The following is a 16310-nucleotide window of genomic DNA, read 5'->3' as shown; positions in this document are numbered from 1 at the left end:
GATTTTTTTCTTAAAAATCTTGAATCATTATTTGAGTTTTTCTCAAGATTACTTGTAGAGTTTAGAAGAAGAATGGTATGAATAACGGTACAAGTAGAAGGAAAAATAATTATACTGTCACAGATAATATGACAATCAATGAATTTCCAATCATTATCTTAATGTTTATGTTTAACTGATGGTCACCCTGATAAGGTTATAATTTATTATTATCCAAGTTATTATTATTTATACCGAATGTTTTGTAGGATACCTATGTCTAGGAACTTTTAGACATAATGAATTATAATTCTGGAAGTCAATTTAGCGGATGACATGAGCTGAGCTGTGAGTGAAAATTGCAAAACTAATACTGTAGGCTATGTCCTATTTCTACACATCGCAAAATAGTATGGTAACGCTTGTAATATGTGTAGCTATAAAAAGGATCTCTTAAAAATCATTTCAACATCAAGAGTAGGGTATTGATCCTAGAACCTTCATCATATTTGATTATAATAATAGATCTAAATTTTATGAAAAATTACATTTTATTTTTTATATATAATTCACGGTGAGTTGAATGACAAGTCAGATCGAGTTGAAATTGATAATATTCACATTCTTAAAAATTAAATACAGTCAACTTTTTTATCATAATAAATTATAATTATTCAAAGTTAATAATCTATTTTTTCCTATGAACAGGCCGAAACTGCGCAACAGGAAGCATGCGAAAAGTTTGAAAAAATGTCAGATCAAGGAAAAGAAGGTCAGTAAAAGAATATAAAGTAGCCTTCAAGTGCTCCTTCAATTATTCATAATAAACATCTTTATAACTATTCGCGTTTGAAGTTTCAGACTAGTTTTCTCCATTCACATGAGAGATGAATTTTTGTAGTGGGTCTCAAAAATTTGAAATATCAACTGTAATTTTGAAAATAAGCTCCTATTTACATTTTTCACCAAGCATATCTTATCATACTTTTTGAATTCAATATGGTATAGGTAACAAGTTTCCTTACCACCAGATAAGTAATTTTAGAGCATATTGGTAAAAATTCGAGGGAGGAATAGATTTGGGCTGTGCCTGTTAGTCCTCCTTCTATCATTTTAATGAATTTTTAGTAATTTAATAAATATTATCATGTTAATAACTGACAGCTATTTTCTGCAGTTACCCATTCAAGCAACCGAAACACAACTACTTTCTAACGATGTGAAAATAATATATAAATTTCAGTAAATAATTCAATATTATCAATTTATACATTCTCTTAAAACCATTATCCATAAAAATCTCTACACTTTACACTGAGTCAATAAATATCAATTTATATTGATCTTGTTTATGGTTTTAGAATTGATGGATTTCAAACAAAGGAGGGTGCAGCAATTTCGTAAAAATTTGATTGAACTTGCAGAACTGGAAATCAAACATGCAAAGGTAAAGTATTCCACTGTATTTCCTCAAATATCAACTTTCAAATTCAATACTTTTCAAAGAATTCAATACACTCGCATCGTGATTGAAATTAATAAGTTGAATTTGTTGTAAAAGGTATCAATTTAAAAATCAGTTAATATCATTTCTATAGTAAACGCAAATTCGCGAGGCGGATGATGGTGGCTCTATTTATGAGTAAAATTGGTAAATTTCAAGCAGTAAAAAAAGTTTAAACAGTTCGTCTGCTTCGTGTTTGTTTACATTTAAATGTCATCATAACCTGACTTCTCATAAAAAATATTTTATCCTACACCTTCTCTCTAAAGTGCTTACTTTACTACCTGGAACATAATACTAAAGTGTCACTTTTTGCTCTCGGGAGGGAAAAACAGGAAAACTCCCTAGAGCGTAAAAGTAACTCCATTTAAATTACATGGGAAGCATCTCTATTTTAAAAACGTACATTCGAAATAGGTTAGAAGGTCTAAGCTCAGATGAGGAAGCGTATAGAGTAGTCATTAAACCAACTAAATTCAATACCTTATAGGAATTCAATTTGTTGATTTCCTATGTTGAAATTGATTAAAGGAAACTAGATCAATGATGAAATATTTTTAATGTTGGAATGACAAAATTGAACTCTGGATAAATATTGAAAATAAACTGTTACAAGTGATAAACAAACTATACCAGTTGAAAACATCACAGGTGGTAATCAGATGATTCGCCACATTACCCCCCCCCCCCACGGCAGACGATTTGGTCATCCGAAATTTTGAAGCTCACTTTTTTCCTGGAACAGGGTGGGAAGGCTGAGGTGAGTCGCCTTGAAGGATGTATGCTGGCTTCACCCGGTCAATGGAAACCTTAGCGGTTTTTCCATTAATCCTTAATGTGAAGGTTTTATCGTCTCTGTCCACCACCTCATGGGAACCAGTTTAAGGTGGCTGAAGTGCCCTTAAGATTGGTCCTTCTCGCTGCATGTGGACAGTTCTTTAAACACAAAGACGCCTGGTTGACCATGTCTTGTTGCTGGAATTGCGACATGAATTCTCTCAAGCTTGAAATAAAACTGTCGGAGATGTCAAGATGATTGTCTTGTGGTTTTGAAGAAAGCAGCTCAAAGGGCAAACGAAGAGTCTCTCCATAGACAAATTCGGATGTAGTAGCCTTGATATCTTCCTTGAAAACAGAGCGAATACCAATAAGTACTAGAGGCAAGGCTTCAACCCAATCAGCCTTAGCATGAGCCATAATTGCGGCTTTTAGATGGCGATGGAATCGTTCAATCATACCGTTTGATGCTGGATGCCAACTTGTTGTACTTCTGAGTCGAATTCCAAATAGCTTGGCGAATGTGTTGAAGAGGTTGGAAGTGAATTGTGTCCCGCGATCTGTAGTCACAGTTTCTGGGAAACCAAAACGAGATATCCAGCAATCCAAAAGTGCATGACACACTGTCTCTGCAGCTATGTCAGATAAAGGATAAACTTATGGCCATCGAGTAAAACGATCTGTGACCGTTAAGCAATAATTGAACGATCGTGCAGGAGGAAGTGGGCCAATCAGTTCGACGTGGATATGAGAAAATCTTTTTGTAGGTGTCACAAAATTTCCACAAGGAGCATGAACATGTCGAGTAATCTTTGATCGTTGACAACCAGTACAAGCACGAGCCCAATCTCGACAGTTCTTGTTCATGTTTGGCCAAACAAATCTGTTGCTGACCAACTTGAGTGAAGCATTGGGTCCGGGATGACTTAGGTTATTGAGGCTGTCGTCTAAAAGGTTGTGTAAGAAACTGTCGAGGTTTCCCTGTAGAAACATCACAGAGCACGGTAAGTGGTGATCCGGGAATGGGTACTCGTTCCAATGAGAGAGAAGAATTCTCTGGCGTTAGTTTCTTAAGTTCTTCATCAATCTCTTTAGATTTGACAAATAACTCATAATCAAGGGTTGTATTAATAGCTTCAATACGTGAAAGTGTATCAGCAACAATGTTCTGGGTGCCTTTGACGTATTGTATATATGTTGAAAACTCAGAGATGATTGATAGTTGGTTTAGTTGAATCGGTGGAAGTTTTTCACGTTTCTGTTGAAAAGCATAGATTAAAGGCTTGTGGTCTGTGTAGATAGTGAAAGGGTGTCCTTCTAAGAGGTGGCGAAAATGCTGCACCGCTGCATAAACCGCAAGTAGCTCACAATAGTATGCAGGCCAACCACCTTCTTTCAAAGATAATTTTTTGAAAAGAAAGCAAGAGGTGCCATATGCCTTCAACCAGTTGTAAGCATGCTCCAACTGAATGGTTAGAAGCATCAGTAAATAAACCAAGTGGTGCGCCAATTCGGGGATGGACAAGAAGAGAAGCTGAAGAAAGGCAGTTCTTGCAGGTTTCAAATGCTTCTTCAAGTTCAGGTGTCCAACCAATTGGTTGGGAGTCTTTCAAAAGTGGATTACTGATTGCGCTATGTAGAGGGGAGCTTCGTACTCAGAAGCATGTGGTATGAATCTCCTATAGAAATTGAGCATGCCGAGAAAACAGCGGAGCCCTTGAGCGGTTTTTGGTAAAGTATATTCTTGGATTACCTTTACACGGTCTTCAGGTGCTCGAATACCAGCAGCAGATATGCTGTATCCAATAAAAGTAATCTCGGAGACACCAAAGATGCATTTTAGTGGGTTGATGACCAGGCCATACTTTACAAGACGTTTCAAAACACTTCGAATGTGATCTTCATGCACCTCTTTAGAACGTGAATAGATGAGAATGTCATCCATATAAACAAAGCAAAAATCCAATCCGTGTAAAACTTCATCCATAAATCGTTGAAAGGTTTGTCCAGCATTCCGCAGACCAATAATGTCATAGAAGGAAATTCAAACAGGCCAAATGGAGTGATAATTGCGGTTTTACCGATATCTTCCTCAGCAACTGGTATCTGCTGATAAGCTTTGACGTGGTTAACCAGGTGGACGAGTGACCTCCGCGACGCCAACTCACAAAGGAGAGAAGAATAAGCAGAAGAATGTTGGATGGTTGCAATGCTGCTCTGTGACAGGTTGCGAGTTAAGCCAGGTGGAGGCATCAATGATATGTTTGGTGCGACAATCTGGTACAAGGTGGTAATGAGAAAGAAAATCAGAACCAATAATTGGTATGTCAATGTCAGCTACGACAAATCTCCTTAAGAAATTGCGTCGGAGTCCCAAGTCAAGAATCTGGGTTAGGAACCTATAAGTTTTTATTTTGCTTCCATTTGCGGCACTTAATTCGTAATTCACAGGAGAACATCGTTGTAATTGACGCCGAGGAAAACAGCATAAGTCAGAGCCTGTATCAACTGGAAAATTAATTTTAGAATTTTTATCAGTGACAATAAGACGGCTATTAGATACAGACAAGCAGCAATCAGTTGCCGCCGTTACTGATTGTTTTGGTTGTTTTCCGACCAGCTGCACGGTTTGGCACATTTCTTAGCTTTTTCTTGAAAATTATCATGGTACCAGCATAGGCCCTCTTCTGATTGGTGCACCTTTTCACGTGCAGTGGATTTGTTTACATTTGTAGTGTTGCGGTTAGAGCTGCGTGAACGAAAACGATATTGACGTGATTGAGAAGCAGATAATTCAACGACTTGCTTTTGTAAGTCGGCAATCGCCTTTAGTAACTCACTCTCCGTACATTTTCCATGAAATGCTGCATTGACTGGAAAAGTAGATGTGTATGGTATAATCTCACTAACCTTGTCAGCCAGTTCGGCTTGTTTGTCAAGCGCCAACTCCGGTTGCGATGCGAGAATAGTTTGAACAATAGTTTGAAGCCATAATTGACGCAACGAATTGTCTTGTATGCCGGTCGCATTCGCCAGAGAGCGGAGATGGCGAAGAAACTGTGACGGTTTGCGGTCACCGAACTCCTCCGTACTGATGAGCTGTCGAATGCGTTGCTCCTCGGACGCGGATAAACGTTCAATAATGTTGTGCAAGAACGTGTATGGGTTGAGCGGAGGAGGGTTCGCAATAACGTCCTCAACTTCGGCTGCCGTGCGTTGGTCCAATTGAGACACAACATGATGGAATTTGGTTATCTCGTTTACGATGTTGGACAGTGTGAACTGGGATTCTGCCTGAAGGAACCATAAACGAGGTTTGTCCGACCAAAATGGTGGCAACTTTAACTTTACCCGATGTACTTCGTGGTTCATTTCGTCGCGATCAAGTTGTGGTCACCAATATAGGAATTTAATTTGTTGATTTCCTATGTTGAAATTGATTAAATGAAACTAGATGAATGATGAAATATTTTTAATGTTGGAATGACAAAATTGAACTCTGGATAAATATTGAAAATAATCTGTTACAAGTGATAAACAAACTATACCAGTTGAAAACTGGTGGCAATACCAGGTGGCAATCAGATGATTCGCCATAACCTCAACCACACATTTGATCAATATATGAAATTTATGTTTGTATGCTAAAATTACAAACTTCATATCACTATACTAAAAAAATGTATAAATATTTTTTTATATTCCATGTTATTCAAAATACCAGCCAACGAATATTTCTCATTAACTAGTAAAATTTGAAACGGGAACTTCATCATAGTTGTAGTTGTGGCAGCCATTGTTTTTATAAGAATGTAGGTGGAGGAAAAATGTTGTGTATATCACGAGTGAAAAATGTTTTTTCTCCCTCAGGAAAATTGTTGCCCTCGGCTTCGCCTCCGGCTTCAAACTTTTCCCTCAGGGAGAAAAAACAGTACTTTTCACTCTATACAAATAACTATTTCAAGTTTTTTTAAATTCAGTCATACATTTTATTCCAACTGAATAATCTGGAATGGAAATCAACATTTCAAGCACAATTCAAGCCTTCACTAAACCGTTGTAATTGGACAAGTGACGAGTATTTGTTTGTTTTTCTCTAAAACACAGATAAAACATGATTTTATATTGTCATATGATTGACACATCTCCAATATTTAGAATAACATAATGCAATTTGAAGTTTGAAATTTACCAATTTCACTCAGAGATGGTGCCACCATCACCCGCCTCTCCAATTTGCGTTTACTATAGCCAAGTAAAATGTACAAAATGCCTCTCAAGAGTAGTCATTGCCTGGTTTGCTATAGTAAACGCAAATTGGAAAGGCCAAGGTCTATAAAATAATTATTACAGGTCATCACACTCGTGTTCCTTATGGAGCGGCCATTATGTGGGGTCTTTATGGCGTTACATTTGAAATATTACAATCTGCTCATAACAAAATCATGCATTATGCTTTTTAAAAACAATATTCTGGTTCAGATAATATGTAGATTCAGGTTTTTGATTTTTTAATGATAAAATTTCAATAATAAATGGTTCAATAATTAATTTTTAATATTAAAAATTGTTCCTATTCTTGTAACTTGTTATGATTCATAAGGCATTGGGACAAAAGGCTAACCTTAAAAAGAGTTTGAAGTTCTCATTTAATAATCAACAATTCAGTTCCTAGTTGGAATCTAAATATTATTATTCTATGGGAAGAATTTATTTTACAATTCGAAGCCAAGCAATATTCCTTGAACTATATAACAAAACTAGCAGGGCACCCGTGCTTTGCTACGGGAATTAAAAGATAAGATTATTTTTGTGAAACATTTATAATCTAAATCCTACCAAAATTGTTATAATCGTTTTTGAGGTTAGGCCACAACTTGACATGAGAATTATTGAGTCAAATCATTTGAATAATCATTGATATGTTGGAACTGCTCTGTAGAATAGTAGTCCAATTGCAGAGAATTTTGTAGAATATTGGGCAGGGCTTAAGAGTCGACCTCGAATTTTGGCAATTGATATTTCCCGTTGACAGTTATCAAATTAGCAGTGATCATGTTATTTTTGCTTTTGCTGATGCAATTGAAGATTAAATTCCAAATTAAGTTGATTCGGAATTTTATGACTCTCGTATCCATGGATCTCTTGCTTATTCTAAAATTTTTGGCATAGCATGACACTTAATTTTTGTTTCACTTATTTAAAAGTGTGAAAGCAGCCAATCCACTGATTCTTTCTTTCATGGAAGTCCATTCATACAAAAGAGTCTATTCATAATAGTCAGTATAACATTTATTGTGGCTGATTCCTCATGTCATAAACTTTACTATCATAAATATTAAAGTGGGATGAATTTGCATAAATCTGAATAGCGTTTATTCAATCACTTTGATTATTGACTTCCATTATATGATTTCTTTCTTTGATCTTAGCTTGAAACCAAAAGCTTAGGGATGAAAATTTGGATGTAAACTAACATATGACTCAATTTAATTTCTATCTAAAATATAGGGGCACCGAGCTTCGCTTGTTGTTTATTTATTGATAAACAGAACACAATTATTTAAAAATATTGGGGAAGTACTAACAGGCACAGCCCAAAACTGTTACTTCCCCGAATTTTGATTTATACACTATAAATAGTCCAAAAAGTAAGTTATATTCCATACACTTGAATTCAGATCCAATTTTAATCCAAACATTTGAAAACAGAAAAGTTCTGATTTAGATTGTTTACAGACCAAATGGATTAACAAAAAACACTCTCTAATCACTTGAAACTGAAAAATGATGATTAACTTTGAAAATTATGATATACTCCAATTTAGGATGATATACCATGCCATGTCAACAAATCAGATTATTTTGATCAAGTCGATTAAAATTTCTAGATTCAACAGCTGGACATAATTCTATCTCTCTCCTACACAGGCACTCACATCTTCTGTTATCGACAGACAACGAAATTATCATCTGTTTTTCCAAGAATGAATAATTATTATCCTTTTCATGTCCTTCAGCGAGTTTCCCAGGGATGAGACCTAGTGCAATCGATTTTTATATAATAAACCTACTATGTTCCAAATTTCGTGAAAATCGTTAGAGCTGTTTTCGAGATCCTTTGGACATACATAACCATATAACCATATACAGAGATTGCTCTCTTAATATAATAGGATTTACAACTTTAGTATTGTGATCTATCAATATCAATAGGTTTGTCTTGTATCATGTAATGACATCATGGAAGGAAATAGGAACAGCTGATGGAATATTATGTTTTTCTTTTATTTAGTTTTTAGCTGATATTGAAACATGAAAATATCAGGCCCAGTAGCACAAAAGCCTGTTCAATTTCAATCAGGATTGAATTTCATGAGAATTAATCAGAGCAGGGTTTTTTTCAAATAGAAGGCTTCTCTCATTAGTTCTGGTGGTATTTAGTCTGGATAATGAATTAACAGACAGTGCAACTGGCTCTCTCAAGGCCATGGCTGCGTACAAACATAGAGCGACAGAGGAACCAATACAACAGAAGCTGAAGAAATCAGTCCCATTTCTATCACCTCACAATAAACATTACATTCAACTACCATATGTTTGGAGAGATCGATTTTAAATTTCTTTTGCTATAATCCGGTCACTTTCTGAATCTATTCTTCCAGATGTTCCATGAATACTGTCATGTTTTAAATTAATTGGGTCGCCAAATTTGTTGACTCAACTACAGCTATTGTAATCTTTTTCATTTGCACACACTCTCTCACGTTTTCAACAGATTATGGAAACTTATTTCCGATCAGTGCTACTTGAGGGAGCAATAATCAATCCTCTCTCAAGGAACTTCAGCGAATTTTCCCAGAGTTGAGACCTGTTCCAAAATAATGTTTTTTGTCGCAAACCCACTATATTCCTGATTTGATAAAAATCGTTTGAGCCGTTTCGAGATCCATCCGACATACATACATATCCACAAACACACATATTCAAACAGAAATTGCTTTCTTAGTATAATCATAGAGAAACAGTAGCATAAGTTTCTACGCTATTTACGTTTCTTACGCTATTGTTTCTCTATGGTATAATATTGACTTCAATGATTATGATTTCATTCAATGAGAGCTTATTTCACAAAATAATAACAGCTGGCATCAAAAGCAAAAATGTCAAACATGATTGAAATTGAAACAGTAGCGATCATCAACATTATTATCTTCATCTGATCTAAAGTAACCAAATTATAGTAAGATTCACATCAATGTGTCAGCATTGTTTTGATGGGTAGCATTGATGCTATTAATGAGGAATAGGCTACTGACAGTCAACGAACTATTATGCATATTCTCTAATATTTTTAGAACAAACAGTCAATGTTTGGGAATAATTTTGATTCATGGGAAAAGCGCCTTACTTCTTTGGAAGATATTTTTACATTAGGAAAAGCAACAACAGCTATTTGGCCGTGCTAATAAATAAACCCCTTTCTTTCGCCCAAGTTATATTTTGGCCAAAGTTCCTCATTCTTTGCAAATAGATTCCACAACGGACACTTCTGAAGTTTTAAAAATACCCTCCATTTATCGAAACTGTTTAAGCAGTTTTCGCGATGTCGGATATACAAACAAAATTAGTCTTGATAGAATAGGATTGACAACTTTAGTATTGTGATCTATCAATATCAATAGGTTTGTCTTGTATCATGTAATGACATCATGGAAGGAAATAGGAACAGCTGATGGAATATTATGTTTTTCTTTTATTTAGTTTTTAGCTGATATTGAAACATGAAAATATCAGGCCCAGTAGCACAAAAGCCTGTTCAATTTCAATCAGGATTGAATTTCATGAGAATTAATCAGAGCAGGGTTTTTTTTTAAAATAGAAGGCTTCTCTCATTAGTTCTGGTGGTATTTAGTCTGGATAATGAATTAACAGACAGTGCAACTGGCTCTCTCAAGGCCATGGCTGCGTACAAACATAGAGCGACAGAGGAACCAATACAACAGAAGCTGAAGAAATCAGTCCCATTTCTATCACCTCACAATAAACATTACATTCAACTACCATATGTTTGGAGAGATCGATTTTAAATTTCTTTTGCTATAATCCGGTCACTTTCTGAATCTATTCTTCCAGATGTTCCATGAATACTGTCATGTTTTAAATTAATTGGGTCGCCAAATTTGTTGACTCAACTACAGCTATTGTAATCTTTTTCATTTGCACACACTCTCTCACGTTTTCAACAGATTATGGAAACTTATTTCCGATCAGCTGCTACTTGAGGGAGCAATAATCCTCTCTCAAGGAACTTCAGCGAATTTTCCCAGAGTTGAGACCTGTTCCAAAATAATGTTTTTTGTCGCAAACCCACTATATTCCTGATTTAATAAAAATCGTTTGAGCCGTTTCGAGATCCATCCGACATACATACATATCCACAAACACACATATTCAAACAGAAATTGCTTTCTTAGTATAATCATAGAGAAACAGTAGCATAAGTTTCTACGCTATTTACGTTTCTTACGCTATTGTTTCTCTATGGTATAATATTGACTTCAATGATTATGATTTCATTCAATGAGAGCTTATTTCACAAAATAATAACAGCTGGCATCAAAAGCAAAAATGTCAAACATGATTGAAATTGAAACAGTAGCGATCATCAACATTATTATCTTCATCTGATCTAAAGTAACCAAATTATAGTAAGATTCACATCAATGTGTCAGCATTGTTTGAATGGGGAGCATTGATGCTATTAATGAGGAATACTGCAGTGAATATCAACGAATATGCATGTTCTCCAATATTTTTAGAACAAACAGTCAATGTTTGGGAATAATCTTGATTCATGCGAAAAGCGCCTTACTTCTTTGGAAGATATTTTTACATTAGGAAAAGCAACAACAGCTATTTGGCCGTGCTAATAAATAAACCCCTTTCTTTCGCCCAAGTTATATTTTGGCCAAATTTCCTCATTCTTTGCAAATAGATTCCACAACGGACACTTCTGAAGTTTTAAAAATACCCTCCATTTATCGAAACTGTTTAAGCAGTTTTCGCGATGTCGGATATACAAACAAAATTAGTCTTGATAGAATAGGATCAATTGATTGAAGCAACTCCAGTCATAAAAGTTTGTTTTATGAAAAATAAAAATTATCTTTACTCCAAGGTATAGCTCCAATTGAAGCAGCAGTGCCCAATCAATTTGGTCAATGAAGTCATCTCAACTTGATGCCAACCTGACAAAATTATTAATTTAGTTGCCAGTAGTCAACAACTGTTTTGAAGAGGTACTCTCTCTAGATTATAGTTCTATAGTAACATATATGATATGGACATTTCAATTATAATTAAGAGATTGAGAGAAGAAGAATATACATGCTAAAAGACAAACTTTACACCCTTAAAAACCACCATTTAAATCAAATCAAATCAAATCAAATAGCTTTTTATTCACAAAACATAATACAAATTCATGAAATTCATTTACACATTTAACAGTGAATACTCTCCACAAAGACTTGAGTCTGTGAGTGGAGAGTGAGTTCTTTCAAGTTGATTGACATTATGTTCTCATGTTTTATACATATTATAATAAATTAAAACTATTTCAATTGAATCAACTAACATTCATCAGCAAATCAAGAATATAAATTGCACACAATGAAATTCCTTACTGGTAATAAGTATATATAGACAAATATATAAATAGTAGCTTAAAGACTATACTTAATCATTATAAATGGCAAATTCACTAAGTTCTGAATAAGAAGGCGGATTGAATCAGTTGCTCTGCAGCATCCCTGCCAATTTCTAATAACCATCTACTCAAATTTTGCTTGTAGGTGTTAATACTGTAATTTTCAGATGTTTTAAATGATTGGGCACGTTTCTATATAATATATGACAGATGTATTTACTATTATTTTTGAAGCAGTTATGTAGGAGTCGGGGATGAGCAATACCAAAGTTAATTAGATTTCTTGTATTATGAGTATGAGCTAAATTATTGAAAATGAAGTGTTTGTTGTAGTATATGTAATTCATTAAAACACGTATTTAAAGCTGTCTAATATTAAAAACTTGAAACTCTTCGTAAACAAGATTAGATGGGTAGCGATAGTCTCGCCTGAGACATGTCTTGATGACTGCTCGCTGTGCCACCGCGACCGGCTCCAAGGCAAACGAGGAGGCTCCACCCCAAGCTATGACACCATACATAAGAACTGACTGGATATATGCGTAGTATGCCACCCGCAGTTGATGTAAAGGGAGGACCTCTCTTAGCTGTCTGGAGGCATATATCATTTTGAGCACTCGCTGCTTCAGTGAAATAGCTTGTGGAGTCCAGCTTAATTTGTGGTCAATCAGAACGCCAAGGTACCTGTGCTGCTCCACTCGCTGCAAACCCCACAGTCACACGTAGTGGACTGATAGTCATCACATGAGTGGAGCCTGAGGATCTCCTGAACTGGGCTACTGTTTGATTTGAAATAAATAGGCAAATACTTAGTTTTGTCAACATTCAGAGTAAGTTTGTTCTGATCGAGCCACTTCCTGACACCAAAGAGATCCTTGGTAGCCTTACTGAAAGCATCCTCCCAGGTAGTCCCAAATGATACAACTGCAGTGTCGTCTGCAAAGAGAAATATCTTGCTATCTAGGGGAACTTTACTGAGGTTATTGATGTAGACCAGAAAAAGCAAAGGGCCTAGTGTGCTTCCCTGAATCACACCGTAATCTACATTATACATATCACTGGAAATATTATTAATACAGGTGGTCTGTTTCCGTTCATGTAGATAGCTTTGAAACCATTGCAGTGTCACACCTCTGATCCCACAGCATTCCAATTTCTGCAATAGTTTTGGTCGGTACACAGCATCAAATGCCTTGGCAATATCAAGGAAGGTAATAAGTACATTATTACCTTCGCCCACCTTTTGCACTATTTCGTTGGTGATATCGAACAGAGCATTTGATGTATTCTTGTTTAATCTGAAGCCATACTGATTGAAAACTAACAAATTATTTGATTCTAAATAAGACTGTAATTGAATTTTAACAATTTTTTCAAGAATTTTGGAAAATACACTTAACATGGAAATGGGCCGAAAATTATTGATTGAAGATTTAGAGCCGGATTTAAAAATGGGAATGACCTTGGCAATTTTGAATGCATTTAGGAATTTGCCTGTTTGGATACTTTCATTAATAATGTGGGAGAGAGGCTCGATCACAGCATTTATGTGTTCTTATATAAATTAAGTATGGATGCCATCCTGACCCGGAGCAGAGCCTCCCCGCATATTCTTGACTATTTTAAAAATATCAAGTCGTGTCACAGGTTGCAACTCAGAAGTCACATCGGTAGAATGATCTACATCACTCACCAATAGTGGACCACGCTTCGGAATTGCACCCGCCAAACAAGCTCCAACATTTGAAAAGAAATTATTGAATGAATTACTAATTCGCTTGATGTCCGACTCTGATGGCACTCCATCCCCGAGAAACTGTGCCAAGGGGAATCCCCCAGCCACACCCGGCCTGCATGCCAACTCATTTACCACTGACCAAAACTTTTTAGGATTCCCTCCTGCACTATTAATTTTTTCCTTAAAGTAGTTTGTTTTTGCATTTCTGATTGTTGGATGTAAAATGTTCCTATAAGTGCGGTATTGCTGACGCAATTGAATATTGAAAGGTTGCCTTAATACCCTTTTGCTTAATTTGTCTCGGAATCTAATAGAATTAACAAGGCTCTGAGTTATCCAAGGTTTTATTTTCCTGTTTTTAGCTGTTACCGATTTGGTCCGTGTATTGCCTTCTATGGCTGACTGGACAACGCTAATAAAAGTATCAGTTGAATAATCAACATCATTCCTTACATCAGTTACACAGCCCCAATCAGTCGACAACAAGGCAGCGCCAACGGCATTCCAATCAGTTACCCTGTAAGTTGGTGGATCTCTCCCGTGACTATGCCCAAGATTGTTGGGCGCTCCAGAGCTAAGTTGAACTAATATGGGATAGTGATCGGTAATTGATGATTCTATGATAGCAGATTTTATTTGAAGTTTTTTGTCATTTTTCAGGAAGAAATGGTCTAAACAGGAGTTTCCCGCGGGACGTGTTACCCTGTTGATTAAACCTATAAATCCCAACTCATGCATCATATCAAGGTAACAGTCCTGCGGGGAATTCGGAGGAACATTCAGAATGTTAATATTGACATCACCACAGAATAATTGTAAATGATCCTTATCGTTTATGTTAAGAAAATAGCTCTGAAGCGCCAAAACAAACTAATCGAGACAAGAGTTAGGGCTACGATAGGCGGACAACAGGTGGCAAGGCACGCCGTTCAGATTAAAGGTCAGGGCTAGGCAGTTGGCGACTCCCCCCAGGCACAGCTGATCACAGGAGGTAACGGCCAACGAATCATCAATGTAGACCACAACACCGTCATTCTGATTTAATTTATTTGTTGTTCGAAAATAATTATATCCAGGGAGCTGCATCACAACATCATCATCATCCAACCAGGTTTCGGTTAAAACAATACAACTCATTTTAAGTTTGTTAAAACTATTTAAAAATACTTTGAATTCATCAAAGTTTCTATTATAGCTACGTATATTCATATGTAGTGTATGGAATTCATATTTCATGCTTCCTATTTCAAAATATCTTTCTAATGCTTGAGTACTATTGAATGTTAAACTGTCAATTAAATTGGATTCTATAATGCATTCATCGTCGGTGAAGAACATGAGAGGCACATCATTCTTCTGTCACCCGGCTTTATGTAGATATTGTATTGTTAAAATGAATTTTAATATTCAACTCCAATTAAAATATAATGTAAAACAGTAATCGTTTCATAATAAAAAACGCAATAGAGTGTAAAGGAAAAAAAATTAAAAAACATAAAATCAACGAAAACGAAGATTTTAGTTGCTAAGCAATCAGCTAATTGGACTCTTAATTACTGAAACATTATTCTAATAATCCTACTGAAAAATATTATAGAAATTAATACAAAATAAGCATGATTTGCATCACAAATTTGTAAAGATAAAATAGAAAAAAGTCCAGATCACAAACTGCAATCAGAATAACCAGAAATAATACTGAATAAAATCAACGAAATTCAAGACTTTGACTTTATCATCCAATTGAAATGCGATATTGGAACCTTTATTACTAAAAAATGATACGAATATTATTTCTAATTAAACTAATAAATAATATAGAATGGGTACAAAGTGAGCATGTTAACCAGGAAATAAAAATGATAAATGAAAAAAAATAAAACAAGGCTCAGATTACAAACTTCAATCTGAATTAGAAAGGGTATAAAGGAAACATTTAAAAATTAGAATAAACGAAAATTACTCAGTGATTAGACATCCATTTGTATTGCAATATTGAGCCTATAATTTTTTATCAAATCAATATATTAACGAAAACCGATAATAATAATTCAAGTAAAGAATATTTCAACTAATATTAAACCCAACTAGCATAAAACAAATAATAAAATTATTATAAGTGTAAAAAAATAAAATAAAATGTAGAATAGAATAAGATCCAGATTGTAAACTGCAAACATAATTAAAAGGATATTAAAATGGAAAGAAAAATGAAACTTTGGCTATATTGATCAGCCATTTTACAATAATATTGGACCCTCAATTAATATTGAATTGCTTGTTCGAGTTCAGTAAATAAATATTAATTATAGTGTAATATCAAGCTCAGTATACTTGATTGATCTAATAATTTTTCGTCTGAGTGTAAATAGAGCTGATAAAATACTTGGCGTTATGAGCGTAACGGTACTGACAATGGAAGATATTATTTTTGCTTTCAAGTTTATCAGTATTCACGATAATCTCTAACGCTATTTTGAATCAGCTGATACTGTAATTAATATAACTGTGGCAATTCATTCATTCCTATGGTACGAAAATATTGTATTCATCATTGATCATTCTTAATACTGTAATAATTATGAAGATTTAATTAGATT

At 35.0% G+C, this 16310-nt stretch overlaps 1 protein-coding gene across 2 annotated transcripts in view; it reads left to right on the top strand.

Moving 5' to 3' along the window:
• Positions 1 to 16310, top strand: part of LOC111054209 (sorting nexin-6) — a 47511-nt gene that overhangs the window by 24009 nt on the left and 7192 nt on the right. For both annotated transcript variants that reach the window (XM_022341187.2, XM_022341188.2), the window contains 2 exons: positions 688 to 751; positions 1341 to 1426. In XM_022341187.2, the coding sequence (XP_022196879.1) occupies positions 688 to 751; positions 1341 to 1426 (150 nt within the window). The remainder of the gene's footprint in view (positions 1 to 687; positions 752 to 1340; positions 1427 to 16310) is intronic.

This window comes from Nilaparvata lugens, chromosome 3, assembly GCF_014356525.2.
Source record: "Nilaparvata lugens isolate BPH chromosome 3, ASM1435652v1, whole genome shotgun sequence".
Lineage (NCBI taxonomy): Eukaryota > Metazoa > Arthropoda > Insecta > Hemiptera > Delphacidae > Nilaparvata > Nilaparvata lugens.
Note: the sequence above shows the minus strand (reverse complement) of the source record. Positions and strands in the feature narration are given on the sequence as shown.